The sequence below is a fragment of the Blennius ocellaris genome (genome assembly GCF_963422515.1).
Source record: "Blennius ocellaris genome assembly, chromosome: 16".
Classification (NCBI taxonomy): domain Eukaryota; kingdom Metazoa; phylum Chordata; class Actinopteri; order Blenniiformes; family Blenniidae; genus Blennius; species Blennius ocellaris.
The window spans coordinates 11,190,818-11,205,062 of NC_137665.1; the positions used below are offsets into that span (position 1 = coordinate 11,190,818).

At 42.2% G+C, this 14,245-nt stretch overlaps 1 protein-coding gene across 1 annotated transcript; it reads right to left on the bottom strand.

The window, feature by feature from the left end:
• Nucleotides 1-2,926: 2,926 nt before the first annotated feature.
• LOC308141730 (heparan sulfate glucosamine 3-O-sulfotransferase 3A1-like) lies at nucleotides 2,927-12,695 on the bottom strand (the record flags this gene model as incomplete). Its single annotated transcript, XM_080511941.1, has 2 exons — nucleotides 2,927-4,609; nucleotides 12,328-12,695. 2 exons carry the CDS (start codon nucleotides 12,693-12,695, stop codon nucleotides 3,991-3,993), a joined length of 987 nt encoding a protein of 328 aa, XP_080368067.1. The 3' UTR covers nucleotides 2,927-3,990.
• Between the last annotated feature and the right edge of the window lie 1,550 nt (nucleotides 12,696-14,245).

Sequence of the window (14,245 nt, forward strand, 5' to 3'; positions counted from 1 at the left end):
TGGCCACGTCAGCACATACATGTCAACTCCAACTCTACAGTCTCAGTTTAATGCTCACCCTTGCTATCGGATTAGGATTAACGTTTGGACAATACTATATAAGATAAGGGGCCAGAGAGGAAGGCAATTGTCTTATTAACAGTGTTGGGAGCGTTACTTTAAAAAAGTAATTAGTTATAGTTACTCATTACTTCCAAAATGTAACTGAGTTAGTAATTGAATTACGCTATCATAAAAGTAACTCATTACCAAGGAAAGTAACTATTTGCGTTAGTGTTAAAAGAAAAAGTTGTGAAATGTCAAAAGATTCAGAATTCTTTTAGCAGTTTTCACAAGCAAGTTGAAATGAGTAGAACAGACAGGTGCTTGTTGTTATACATAATCTTGTACATAACCTTCCATATTAATTGCACATCAACAGACAGCAAGAGGTTTATCCTGCACTTCAAGTATTATCTTGAAAAGTAAACAGTTAAATAATATAAAGTGTCTTTGCAGTAACTGTGGCAAATGAAAATAAAGACAACTGGTCTTGTAGGCAGTCTGTACTTCAAGTATTTTCTTCAAAAGTAAACAGTTAAATAATATAAAGTGTGACTAACCCATGTAGCCAAAACCCATGTAGCCGAAACCCATGTAGCGAGTGCATTGCCCCCGCCTGCGGTCATAACGCGAAACAAGACATGAAAGTGAAGTAAGTTACAATGATGTTATGATGAAAAGCGTGAAAACAAAACTGTTTCTAAATTATATATCTCACTCAGCTGACAGCGCAGCGCCGCAAGCTTGTTGTGGTCTCGAGAGCTCACGGATAAAATGACCTAATTTCCTCCCATTATTAACTTCAGGGAACGACTTATTATATCGTGCCCACACGTTATTTACATTTTTTTCATTATAACCACTCCAGGGCACCGTGTTCATTATAGTTTTCAGAAAGCCGGTTTGCGTCTCTTCCGCCTTGTAAGTAGCAATAACTCCATCAATAACTCCGCCCCCACCTGATGACGTGTCTGGCCCCGGCCTGGTTCCTCTGTGGCCCAGCAAGGAAGTGGAGCCAGCGTAGCCCCGGGTTTGCTCCTGTTTCGCGGGAATGTTTACCTGAAGAGTGACCCATCCAGAGCGTACCCAGCTTTTTGCTTGACGTCAGCTGAGATAGACTCCAATTTGCTCATGACCGAAGACGAGGTGGGTCTGCTTTAATGGAAGGGAAGACATACAATACACATGTAGTTTTGTTGGGGTCTAGAGCCATCTTGGTATTTCTTTTTCTTTCATCACCACTCTGCTTTTATTAGGGTGAATTTGAGCAATTCTGAAGAGCCTGTTGAAAGCAGGACAGACTGTACTCAAGATTCATGCTCTCAAACCACATACTCTCTTCATGCAAAGTGGCTGTTTTTTTGTTTTGTTTTTGTTTTTTACTTTATTCTGGTGGATTTCTTTGAAATCAATTTTTCCTCTTCCTCTTTCCTCTGAATTGATAAACAACCATGTTCTGAAAGCTTTTCCTCATGAAGAGATTGGTCATGCAAGAGTTCACATGCAAATATGTATCTCTACCCTCGTAGTAAGTATCTTAAGCTTGTGATGTACAGATTGATGCCAACAATATTGATACTTCCAACAGCATGTTAATCTGTTTTTAAATTGATTCCTCATATTAAAATATCAATATATATTCTACTTTTCTACTCAATTTTTTTTTTATGTTTTTCTTAGTATTTATTACATGTATTACTCTTTTTAAATTGTTCGTTTGAAAGGCAACTGGACTGGTTTGGAAGGTTTTGAAGTCAAGAAATCAAACTTCTTTAACCACTAAATCAAGTCCATTTGCATTTTAAGATCCAGATCATGTAACCTGGATGACTGATTTTGTTTCTTCGTCCAGCCGAACAACACATTTCTTTACATCTGTTATCCTCCAAAACAAACTGCGTGCTGTTGTGACGTGTTTTAGTTTCTTTAACTCTTATTCAGTGACTCTGATACTATTTCCCCAGAGGTAGCTGTCAAGGGGCTGTTTGAAGTCTCTTAATTCTCAGTGCTGCCAGGTGTCTATTTTCCTTGTCTTCCCTGCCTGCAAATAACAGAAGCATCCCTTACATCAGCCAAAAGGGATGTGTGCTAACAGCAATTCCCCAGTTGGGAGCCAAGCAATTACTGCAACCCTCCTCTATCGCTATAATTGCAAAGGGCGCTGCTTCCTTGGTGATCCGACTGCTTGCTTTCCACCAGAGACTCCGACTTCACCATTTCTAGCAGCCTCCAGTAAATGATGATGTTTTCCGGTGAGTTACATAAAGGCTGTTTGTTAAAAGCACAAAGTGACTGATGCTTCTTCGGAATATATCACCAACGTCATGACACCTGAGTTGCTGGAGGAGAGTTCACAGACCACAAAACACAAAACATATTCGCACAACAGACTAATTCCTTGTTGGAGGCAAGATGCTGTAAAATCAGAAGCAACCATGGCTCAACACTGATTATGTTGTAACCAAGCTCAAACAAAAAAAAAAAGGTTTCTTGTTTTGTTTGAATAATGTCACTTCTATGTTTACACTTTGTGTTTGTGTGGATCTTTGCAGCATACACACCAAGTGGCGGCAGTGGTAGGCTGAGACAGCTAAATGCAGGAGTTAATTAGCCTAGTACTGCTATAATGAGCAAAATGCTGAATTAGAGACAGCAGCACACTTCTTCCCCTGGGGAATCAAGACAATATGCACAGGTGATGTAGTGGTAGAGTATCAATCACACAACAATTTCAGTGAGGAAACTAAGATTCTTCTTTCTTTCAGTTCTTCCCTGATATTCAAGAATTACAAGGACTATCATATTTTATTTCTTTAAAACAGCTTTATTTCTTACTTCATGTAAATGACTGAACCATTTAATCAATGTCTCAGTCAAACCCGCTTCATTTCAGTGTTTGCCAAGCAATGTACACATAAAAATAGTGCCTCTACAACATGGTTGCAGTTCATTTGTCATGGAATAATAGAATAATGTTACAAGTGCTGTTTCATGTTCATGAAAGTTGAATAAAACCCAACCTTCAACGTGAATCCAGAATTGAGTATGGAAAGGTTTGTTCAGGTATCACTGAAATTATACATTGGAATGTTGTTTTTAACGCTAGAAATTGCAGTGTTGTGTCGGAAAGGGTCGAACTGACACATTACCTGTTTCCAGTGAGCAGTGAATGTTAATGGATGAGAGCCATTGCATTCTGGGGAGACTACTTTTTTTCTGAGGATCCATTTTTTGTTCAGGGCTTAAAAGATCTGGATAAAAAAACATCCCAGATGTTCTTTGACTGAACCGTTTTGGATCCAGATTAACATAGAAATAGTAATACAGCAGTGAAGCTGCAATATTGCAATGGGAATGTATATTCTTATATTAACCTGAATTTGGCCCAAGGGTCAACCATAAACTTGCCACCATTAATGGTTCAATGCTGTATTGAAACCCTCGAGGGACTAAGGCATTACCATCTTTCAGGTCTAATTGACACGATGAGGAGCTATTACTGTATTGATCCAGTTGGCAAGTTGTACTGGTTCAGCTGAGGCATGCTTTGACTTGACTAAGTGGGCCCACAGACCTCTGAGCATCATACAAATGTTGAGAGGATATTACCCGTCATTTAGTAAGATAGACCCAAGTTTAAACCGAAACCCCCCAAAACATCCTAGAGAAAACAGGGAGTGTGACCCAGATGACAACACCTGTAAAGACACTGTGCTTTGAAAAAATTCTTCATCAGAACGGATGAATACCCCTGATTAGGCACCTTAGTGAGTTCATATCATAACAATAAATTATCCTAAAATAGAGCTCTGAGTATTTTACATACCATCAATACTGTACAGATACTGTAAAACCATTTCTCCCGACTGGCAAGGTAAAAGAAAATAAAAACCACACACCATGGAACCACATCACTCTTTTCGTTTTGTTATCACCCTTTTGTTTTCCTTAATCCCAACCAAAGTCCTGACCAACCATTTTGTAAAACATCCTATTAAAGGGTTTGTAAAATATCTTTAGCTGCTGTATCAATTCTGGACGAACAACTGGATGGGCTCGGCCCTTGCCTTTTCCCAGACAATGTGGGATCTTGTAGTCTTCTTCAGCCTTTGTGGTGCAGTAGAAGCCTTTTTCTGTGTCAAAGACAAAGTTCTTCTTTGTGATCAACTTCCTTAGTCCAAGAAAGTCCTGAACACGACTTAATTCAGCGGCAGGTTCCCTAATGAGACGGTCTCCGTCGACAACCAGCAGCCGTTTCAAGGGGAAGTACTGGATCCAGTTCACCATGTGTTTAGCATAGAGGCTGATTCGAATGCCAGTCCACTCACTGTTCACCACTGCTGACATGTTCTTGAAGGCCATGGTCTCAAAGGAGGAAACATTTACTCTCTTCTCCAGAACATGAGCGTAGTCTGAGATAACCCGGGTGACAGGGTCCCGGACGAGAAGTATCAGCTTTGTTAAGTTAGACATGGCGTGGATTCGAGCAGGAACTCTGCTGTTGATGAAGTAAGACGGGGATTTCTCAATCGTCATTTGGTTTTCTGTCGATTTGGGCATCAAGTTCCTAAAAAAACAAACAAACAAACAAACAAACAAAAAACAATGATGGTTGTTTATGGTTACAATATTGGACAGTTTAATTCACTTTGAACCATTGCAGACATTAATCTTTAAAATAACATATTTGTATTTTAACAGCTAAAGAATAATGCTCTGAAAGAATGATGGATTTTTAAAAAAAAATTATGTTTACATTGTATATTTCAAACTAAGTTAGGCTGGAATAATTAAAGCATCATCCAAAAAAACAACTGCAGACATTGTGAGCAGCTTTGAGTGGAAAATAAGTGACAGTGTCTGGTATTTATGGCAGGAGTTCTAGCAATCATCCACAACTACACGTGAAACACAAACACTGTTAACAAAATGTTCAAACTCTTGAGACATAAATAAACATAAATTCTGCTGACAATCAATCTACCTGAAGCCGATAATTCTTAGACCCCTGCATGTAAACATATAAATGATGGTTTTGCTCCGACGAGGCAGGATTGGGGTTTTAAATATTATGCACCTTTCTCCTCATGTTTTGAAGATTTTGCAACAATTTAAATTCCTTCCAAGGAAAAGCTTTAGCTCTTCATTTTCGTCAATGCATATCCTTTTTGACCCTGGAAGGCTCAGGTTGATCACAATGCACCCTGTTAACTGCAGCTCTGACTGGATAATGGCAAAAGTGAGTCAAGGGGAATTAGGACTGAGCAAAACACGATAGAGCATTAGGGGTCGGATGACTGCCTTCTTGGCTACATGGATGGCTGCCTTTTCTCCAGAGAGAGAAAGAGCGAGAGAGAGAGAGAGAGAGAGAGAGAGAAGGGGAAATATCTACATGGCGATGGCGATGACAGTGAGTGATGAATATATAGGCTGTGGATAAACACACACGGAAGTCAGGTGAACATGGTGTGAACACAAAGCCTATATAACTGGATCAAAATCCTTTTAATCATGTTGTTTATAATTCCTTTTAGTGTATATATGCGTGGGTTGATCCTACTTGACAATAATACACACTGGGTGTTTTTAAACTTTAAAATTTGGGTTGAGATGTGTTTGGTCTGCAGGTATCACATTCTAACGGTGTTCGCTGTCAGTCCCTGGTCCGCCTCTCCGTCTACCACAGGAAGGACTTCCGACGCCGCCAGCTCATCATAACCTGCTCCTGCTGCATCTGGGCCCCACCTCCCCCGAGCAGCTCCTCCAGCTCTCCACTGCGCCCGCGCTCGGACACACCCCCACCACCACAACCCCGATGTGAGAAAATATTGTCAGTTTTTGATAGTGAGGGGTTAATCAAACAATGGGGAGGCAGATGAGCCATGTCATTAAAGTGATTGCCATCATTTCCAACCATCAGTCGGTGTGCACACCAGACACTTCGACATCTCCCTTTAGCCCTGGCAGTTTTTTTTATATAAATGTATGTTTCAGAAAGAAAACTTTTCAGTGGAGAGCGCTGGGAGAAGAGGCGTCACTCATTATTTATCAGTGACAGATACAAACACACAAGAAGTACTGCTTGTTATACTGTTTCATATCTCGTGTCACCTGTTCTTTGCTACCTTTGTATTTCACGTTTAGTTATCCTGACAAATGGAACCAAAGTTGAAAATGCCCAAAAGAACATCAAGAATGCAATATAGGTAATTGGTGGACAAGACTCAAATAACTCAATTAGCACGGTGGAAGCCTTCCTCAGGGCTTTAAAGAGAACAAAAACTTAACACCAATCAAACTTTCAACGAGGAAAACAATCTGCATGCGGAGTCCATGCATTATTCATCTTAGCACAGATAAAGCATGAGAGAACAACCCTGACTGAGTGAAAGAGTTGCCCAAGGGGGGTACATGTAGGAAGTTTTAACAATTTGTAATGTTTAATAAACAATGTGGAACCAATAGGATCCATTGCATTTTCATCTATCAATCAGCCATGCAAAGGCATTCACATTCAGCTTCCAGACAACAACATAAAAACCAGCCCACTCTTTGAGTCTGCATTGACATTTTGCCCCTTAATTAATTCTGCATGTTCCCATTTTACTTCATAAATCTATAAACACAGAAATATTCTAAAACATCCAAGTAGGATTCAAATGTATTGTTAAAGCTGAAAATCGTGGATTTTACACTTTGAAACTGTTTCTACTTATAATTACTGCATTAGATCTATAATGTTGTTGATACTTTCAACATCACCATCTTTTTCCCTCTCACCTCAACTCAGAAAGGAACTGCAGTAATTAGGAGAAAATTAGAGGCGGCACAGAGGAAAAGGGTTATGAGAAAGAGACACTGCCGGAGAGGAAGGGGTAAAGAGAGCAATAGATTAAACCAGGCACCATGTGGAGAATGGAGACGACAAAGGACCACTTTACGTGTTCAAGTTATCAAGTGCCACTTCATACGGTTTGAAATACGTTGCCTGTTTACCTTCATTGCCATAAGCGTCGAGGTTCAAAGGTAGGAATTACTGCATGAAGCTTTGTGCTCAGCTGTCACATGAAGCCTTCAGGACAGGAATTCACCAAAGTATACAACCAGTACAGTGCAGGAAACTCCTGCCAGAATTTTTTTTAGATATATCTGACAGAATTTTGCATTGACTGAGTCTAATTGGCATCTATATTTCAGTTTTTCAGACCTCGCTGACAAGGGACAGCTCCAAGAAAGAAAAAGAAAAACCTCAAACCCTCAGAATTATCTAATGCAGTGATGAATTCTAATCTTCCCCTGCAGCTCTGAGAGGGGTTGAGGTACTGTTAGAATCACCCCCCTTCTCAAAGACAGGATGATAGGTGGTGGCATGCAACCACTTACAATAATCAGAGCAGAAAGAAATCAAAGAGGAAGGCATCTACAGGGAAGGTGTTGGCTGAATGTCGCAGTCCGTCTTATCAGGCATGTGAAAGTCATCATCATCAGCATCATCAGTTGCAGCAGCAGCAGCAGCCTCACACAAATGACCTTCTTATATAAAGCTGAGCAGCAGTCAGTCTCTCCACAGAATTCCTGAACAACAGGGATGGAGCAGAGAATGACTTTTTCCCATCCTCCATCATTACTGTCAATATGCAGAACTCAAGGCCACCTGGCTTTCTGGTGGAAAGAGGCCCATTCTGAAGAGAGGAGGAGGAGACGATGGGGGAATGGTACATAAGGCATCCTGGCTCCCTTCACACAGCTGTCAGCCTTGCATTCACACAAAACAATTCACTTCATGGTTTATGGAGCCAGCGAGCACTTTAAAACAGGGTGTTGCTTCCCAGGTACACCAAATGCCTGGAGCTAATCACATTGTGTTGTTTTGCATATATCACAGAGGTAAGTTAACAACTACGAAGACTGATTGCTACCGGCACATTTGACGTGTTACGTCACACACTGTCTTCAGAACTCTAATGGAGTAAAGCAGGTGGTGTGCTTGAATAAAAAACATCATTACAATCTAATTGCACTCAGAGAGACTCAACAACAGGTGAGATCTTAAATTCTGGATTAAGAAATTAAAGACGAGAAGTATCATGTAGCAGATGCTTGTTGCTTGTTGTTACTCTTCGCTCAGAGACATGATATGAGTGTGTTTTGTGCACTGTGGTAAAAAGGCATGCAGTGGAGGCTTTGCTAAATTATTGCGTTCAAAAACCTCTGACTATCATATGTAAGGCTCAAATATTTATCAAGTTCCTCACAGAGGCAGTTTGGTCTGACGGGATCAGTAAAAGTGAGCATCATTTCAAAGACTGGGGCTTTCAAAGAGGGCTGCTTCTTTCTAAAGTCACTCTGACTTTCTGTCAGGGAGTTTCAGCAGGAGAGTGAAGGGGAAATATCAGAAAAACAACCGAATCTCTCTGAAGATACAACAAAGGAGGGCAAGGAGGAAGTCAACAACTCATGGGGATATAATGGAGTGAACTTGTTTTGTTTCAGTGTTTCCAAAGTGCTGTGATAAGTGCTGCGGTTTGACAAATTGCCTCAAGGAAAAGTCCAGGGGGTTGCTGTGGCAAATTAATCTCCAGTAGCCAGAATAAGGAGGGGCGGGGTTCCGATTACCTGTATTGACAGTCTGATTGATTCATTTAATAGATGCTTGCACAAAAAAAAAAAAAAATTTATAAGAGGACAAGATTGAAAAGCTTTTTGAAGGACATAATGTTTTTTAAATTGTCAAGGCTGTTAGAGAAAAAATCTATGTTGGAAACGTCACCTCACGTGTGTGAATTGCTCATTTGAAGCATCTCATTATCAATGCACTTCTCTTTTCTTGTCAGCATGCTGACACATTAGTTTAAGCACATTACATTCATTGGGAAATCGCTCTCACTTGCACCAATTCCCTGGATTCCATGCAACTAAAAGTGTTGAGTAAGCAAAAATCCACCAGTAGACTCAGATGAAGCTACTCTTCAGGGGCTGAAAAAAAAATTCAACTTTTGCAGAGAATGATCTTCAAAAGTCAACTTTTAGGCTTTAAAAAAATGCTTACTTCTAGTGTTTGAGTCTTTTCTTGGGAAGGTTCCAATGAACGCTCTTTCTGAGGAACTCCTGCTGGGCTTCGTCAAAGGGCACTTTCACCCTTCTGAGCACATTTGCATACAAAGTAAAGGCAGAGAAAACATGTTTCACACTAATTGTCTGCTCCTTTATTGTTGTGGTTAATGCAGTCCTCGGGGGTTCTCCAACACCCCCTTTCATTGAGCTCTGCGGTGCAACAGTAAGAAAAGGCTCACTCTAAATTTACTGCCCTCTATGTGGCACTGCGCTGCAATAAGCTCCCCCGGGGCTCTGAGCAGGATTACTGTAGGCTGTCTCCTCTGACACTCGCTGAGTTGTAAGAAACCTCTTCATTGTGGAACTTTAAGAAGAAAAACATGATTACAGCGATTAAGTCACATTTACTGTATAGAACGCTCAAGACTTGAGTTAAGTGTGCTTTCAGTAGATGAGTGTTTAATTTGCCAGAAGAGACATTTAGGGGGAAGTTAAAATGATGTCGTATTTAAAGAAAGGAGGGGCCGAGCAGGAAGCAGTTCCCACGGATTTAAGGAATTGCCCACTGTGCTCTGTGTGAGTAAGCGTGCACAATTGTCTGTCTGGGTCTCTCTCTCTCTCTTTTTTTTTTTTTTTGCTGTCTGTGGGTGAAAACATGTTATATTGTTGTCGGTGTCCTGCTGTGCGAAGGGCTTTCTCCTCTATGGGGGCCTCCAGGGGGATGGACACAGTGGACCTCCAGCAGGATGGACACACCAGTCACAGCAGATAAATGTTGTGGGCATAACTCAATGCCACCATGGGAGCTGATAAGCCCACGCAACACACCGTGCCTTACTTCCCGAGTGACAGCTCGATATTAGTGCAAGGGTAATGAAGTGAAACATATGGAGAAGCCAGTCACCTTTGCAAAGTAGACACCTTTGCACAATAAAATATTACTCTCACAATGATTAATCCAAGAGCTGTATGCTCCAGGACTCTCCTATATATTAAGTTTGAGTCGTTGCCGTGGTACTCTTATGCGTAGTGTCTCAGATTCAGTGGCTGGATGTTTAGCTCCACCTGCTATGGAGGAAGAAACGTTAAGGTGTTGAAGCTTTTCAGTGATGGAACATTTTCTTTTTTAAGCATATCTTCTTCCATTGCATTTTCCACTAACGCACTACAAGGGGAATATTGGAATACTACGAAGACTATTAAGTGTAATAATTTCAAAACGTCTCCAAGCATAGTGTCACTTTGATCCTAATGTTCAATCTGTAGGGACAGATAAAAGATCCTCTTCACAGACTGATCATCCAAAAATGTCCTAAACCTGACCGGAAATTCTTAAAGGAGCTTAAGCGAGAAGTCCTTTGAACAATACTTCGCTTCCCCTATTGTGGCTTCATAGAACCAGCTTTGAAACACTGTCTAAATCCTTTGACATTGCGTGTTTATCCCCGAGTTCAGTCAAATGGACACCGAAAGCAGCAGCATCTCTTATTATCTCTGGTGAACAATGTAGTCACTCTGATGTAAGGCACTCAAGGACAAACAACTTGGCTACAAAAGATATTGATATTCCATCGGTATTATTCACCTGGAGTTTTCTGTTTTTCCACTATGAGCTGTGAAAGTTGAGTGATTGCATCAGTGAGCAGATAATTGCTGGCTTTCATTCATAGTCTTCAATGCACAATGATGGAATTTGCAATTACCGTCATACAACGAGTAAAGGAATGTGCATAGCCTTAGACTTTGACACTTGTATAGGTCAGCACCATAAAGAAACATCTTTACATATATGCATCTTGAAGATCTTCATTCCTGAGTCAAGTTTCAAAACCACTATCGAATGACTGAAACAACCAATTAAAACACATTTTGATTGTTTAATTATGGTTGAACTTGAACAACTGGAATATCTTCCCTCAGGAATGAAGATCTTCAAGTTGCAAACAGTGTCAAGATGTTCCAGTTGCACAACCCCACGACTCAATAACCATTTTTTGATTGATGAAGGCAAAATGAAGGTGTTGTCTCTCTTTGTCAAAGAGACCAATTTGAGTTTTGATTGAATCTGCGACATAGCTTATAGTACAAGACGTTGCACGTGATCTGCTTAAATACCGTTTTAGTGCTTTTCTCACCAAGTAGATGCAGAATTTAACAAAACTTTCAGCAGCAAATGTGTGTGTAAATCACAAGGTGACTTCAAAGTATTACATAACATAACATTTACACATATACGTCACTGACAAATCTCATAAGGCTCAATAAAGCCTATTTTAATGCAGTGATAGGTTTTTCTTCTAACTTTGATCAATCAAAACAAACAAAACAATAACTGAAATGCCACTTTTAATCCTCTTGTGACTCCAACAGCTTAGTGAACTATTGATTATGACAGCAGATTACAGTTTATGTCAACTGGGAGTGATCCAGGTAAAGTGATGGCAAATGAGCAATATTAGGTTTGAGATGAAGACGAAAGGTGAAATGTCTTAATATTCAGAATAAGATTACAACTTGGCACAGTTCATTTCCCCCAAATAATCCACAATAATGCTTTCTGTTTGCTATTTAAATGCAATCATGTTTATTTATTAATTGAATTTATTTTATTTTAACAAGTTACATTTTAGCTGCGAGCCCTTTGTGAGCCGTACAACCACATATGGTCACTTCCTGACCCCTGATGTTTTCAAAACTAAGCAGTTTGTAAACAGAAGTTTGTTGGTTCAAAGCCCATTGCCGAGGGTCCCTGAGCAAACCACCCAGACTGCTCAGGATCAGAAAGGGCGTCAGATCAAATCAAAAGCAGATGACGCTCTCTCTCTCTCTCGCTCTCTCTCTCTCTCTCTCTCTCTCTCTCTCTCTGATGTCAATCACAGCAGCATAATATTGTTTTATTTTCCTGTGGCTAAAGCTTTTGTCAAACGCAGTGAGAATTTTCTTCAATTTACAGATTTTCTAATTGTGAGCGCACTTATGTAATATTCCATATTTCCACATATTTTATTTTGTGACCTATAAATGGCATGTGGCGTTTTGAGTTGTCACACAAAGTCTTGAAAATGCCCTGAACGTTCTTCAGCGAGTGCACTAACAGCACATGATTTCAAACCTCCAGCAGTTGGATGTGAGTACAATTTAATTGAACTCGTCTTTGCCAGACTGAGCTGCTTTGGTGCACGCTGGCTGTCCAGGTATAAAGTTTGATTATAAGCGGAGGTCGGGGTTTACCTGTACCAGTCCAGTCCCTTCTCGTAGTTGCGGTCGAAGAAGTGCGGCTCTCCTCCCACTGCAACGACGTCCGGATGCAAGCGCAGAAAATCCCGCAGCGCGCCGGTCCCTCCTTTCTTCACCCCGATGATGATCGCCTGCGGAAACCTTCGTCGCAACTGCTCATCGGGAAGGTCTTCCCCGAGTCCATCGTCACTATCAACTTCTTCCAACTCTTCCCCTGCGTAGTCCCCATCGTTTTTCTCGTGCAGCAAGCCCCTGGAGATGTGATTGTCAGAAGTGACTCCCTGGCTTGCACGCCTCACCGGGAACGCAGTTAAACGGTCGCCAAAGTTGTAATATATGAAATATCCACAAAAGCACAGCATGGTGCACATCAACAACAGTTTCCATCTAGTGCGAGGCGATGGCAAAACACGTAAATTGTCGATGATACCACAATACCCCATGAGGCCCCTGTTGAAAAAGTTGCAGGTAAGGGGAATTATTTTTGGCGAAGCCGCCTCACTGCTGTGCTATGGCACAGATGCCGAACAATCCGTGCGTAAGTCCCCCTCCGTAAACATAAATCAAAAAGAAAAAACTATGTCGCTCGAAAAAGTGAACAAATCGTTTTATTCTCCGATCAGTATTTCCTCGCGTCATAGAGGAGTTTGTCTCCCATCAATTGTTCTATGTGTGTGTGAGAGCGCAGCACAGCGCAGAGCACACTTTAGCCCCATCTCCACCGCATAAAAAGTACCTGCCTAGACCGGTCTAAACCGCTCCGGTTCGCGTGTCACGACAGGAATGCAGTCTATATATAGCCCCGTCTCCACCGCACAAAAAGTACCTGCCTAGACCGGTCTAAACCGCTCCGGTTCGCGTGTCACGACAGGAATGCAGTCTAAACCGCTCCAGACCGCTCCAAAGGCGACCACTTTTCCGCTACCCTTCCGTTGGGGTGCCGGGGACCATGGAACGGCTCTGAGTTTGAGCTGCTGTCTGCTGATTGGTCAGTGATTTACTACACACCCACAATATGTTAATGTGCCGGCTGAATCCTCTGCTGTCAGTGTGGTCAGCTGTGCACTGGTTGTTTTTTTTTTCATTTTCTTTTCTTTGCTGCTCAACTTTAGTGTTTGTTGTGAAAGAGCGACTTGAGGCAGGGGGAGACCGGGGCTCGGACTTTGCATCGCGTTGGAGTTTTCTGTTTGCAGCATAGCGCTCGCCGTGGCGTGGATGCGCGTCCGGGACACCGGAGTCTGGAGCACTCGTCTCCGGCGCTGACTGCGCTCCGGCAGCTCCGCTTTCCAGAGGCGGTCAGCGTTCTGTTCAGCCGCGTTCAGTGGTGCTTTATCGCGGGGACGGACCGCGGAAGCGATGAAAAGGAGCTCGGAGCTCAGCGCCTCCGTGTTCCGGCTCTGTGCTGCCGGACCGCGGTCAGCGCCGGAGTGGAGAACCTCCTGCGTTTGAGCAGAAAGCTCAGACTCCCGTGTCTGTGCCTCAGTCAACCGGGAGGAACGCTCCGGCCACTTGCCCCGCACCCGAGCGCTCGAGTGCGGGGCACGTCGCCCCAAGCCGCCGGCAAGTGGCCGAGACACCGGAGCCCCGCCCACTTTTCACGCTCCTCTCTGCAGTGGGGACGCGACCCAAAATTTCGGTCGGGGTCTCTATTCCGAACTGCTCCGTACCGCTCCGCTCCGTCCCGGCACTTGTGTGCGGTGGAGACGGGGCTTTAGAGCTCCAATTATCTCCACCAGGCAGCTGCATCAAGTCTGAGGAGGTGGAGAGGCTTTTTCCTTCGTGTCATTTCAAACTAAACGCCTCGAACTGTGCCTGTTTCGACACACGCTTCATACATGTACAAGGTTTATTTGGAAACATAAAGTACGTTCCTTTTCATGATATTGTCCTAAAGTGTGGATTTATTATTATT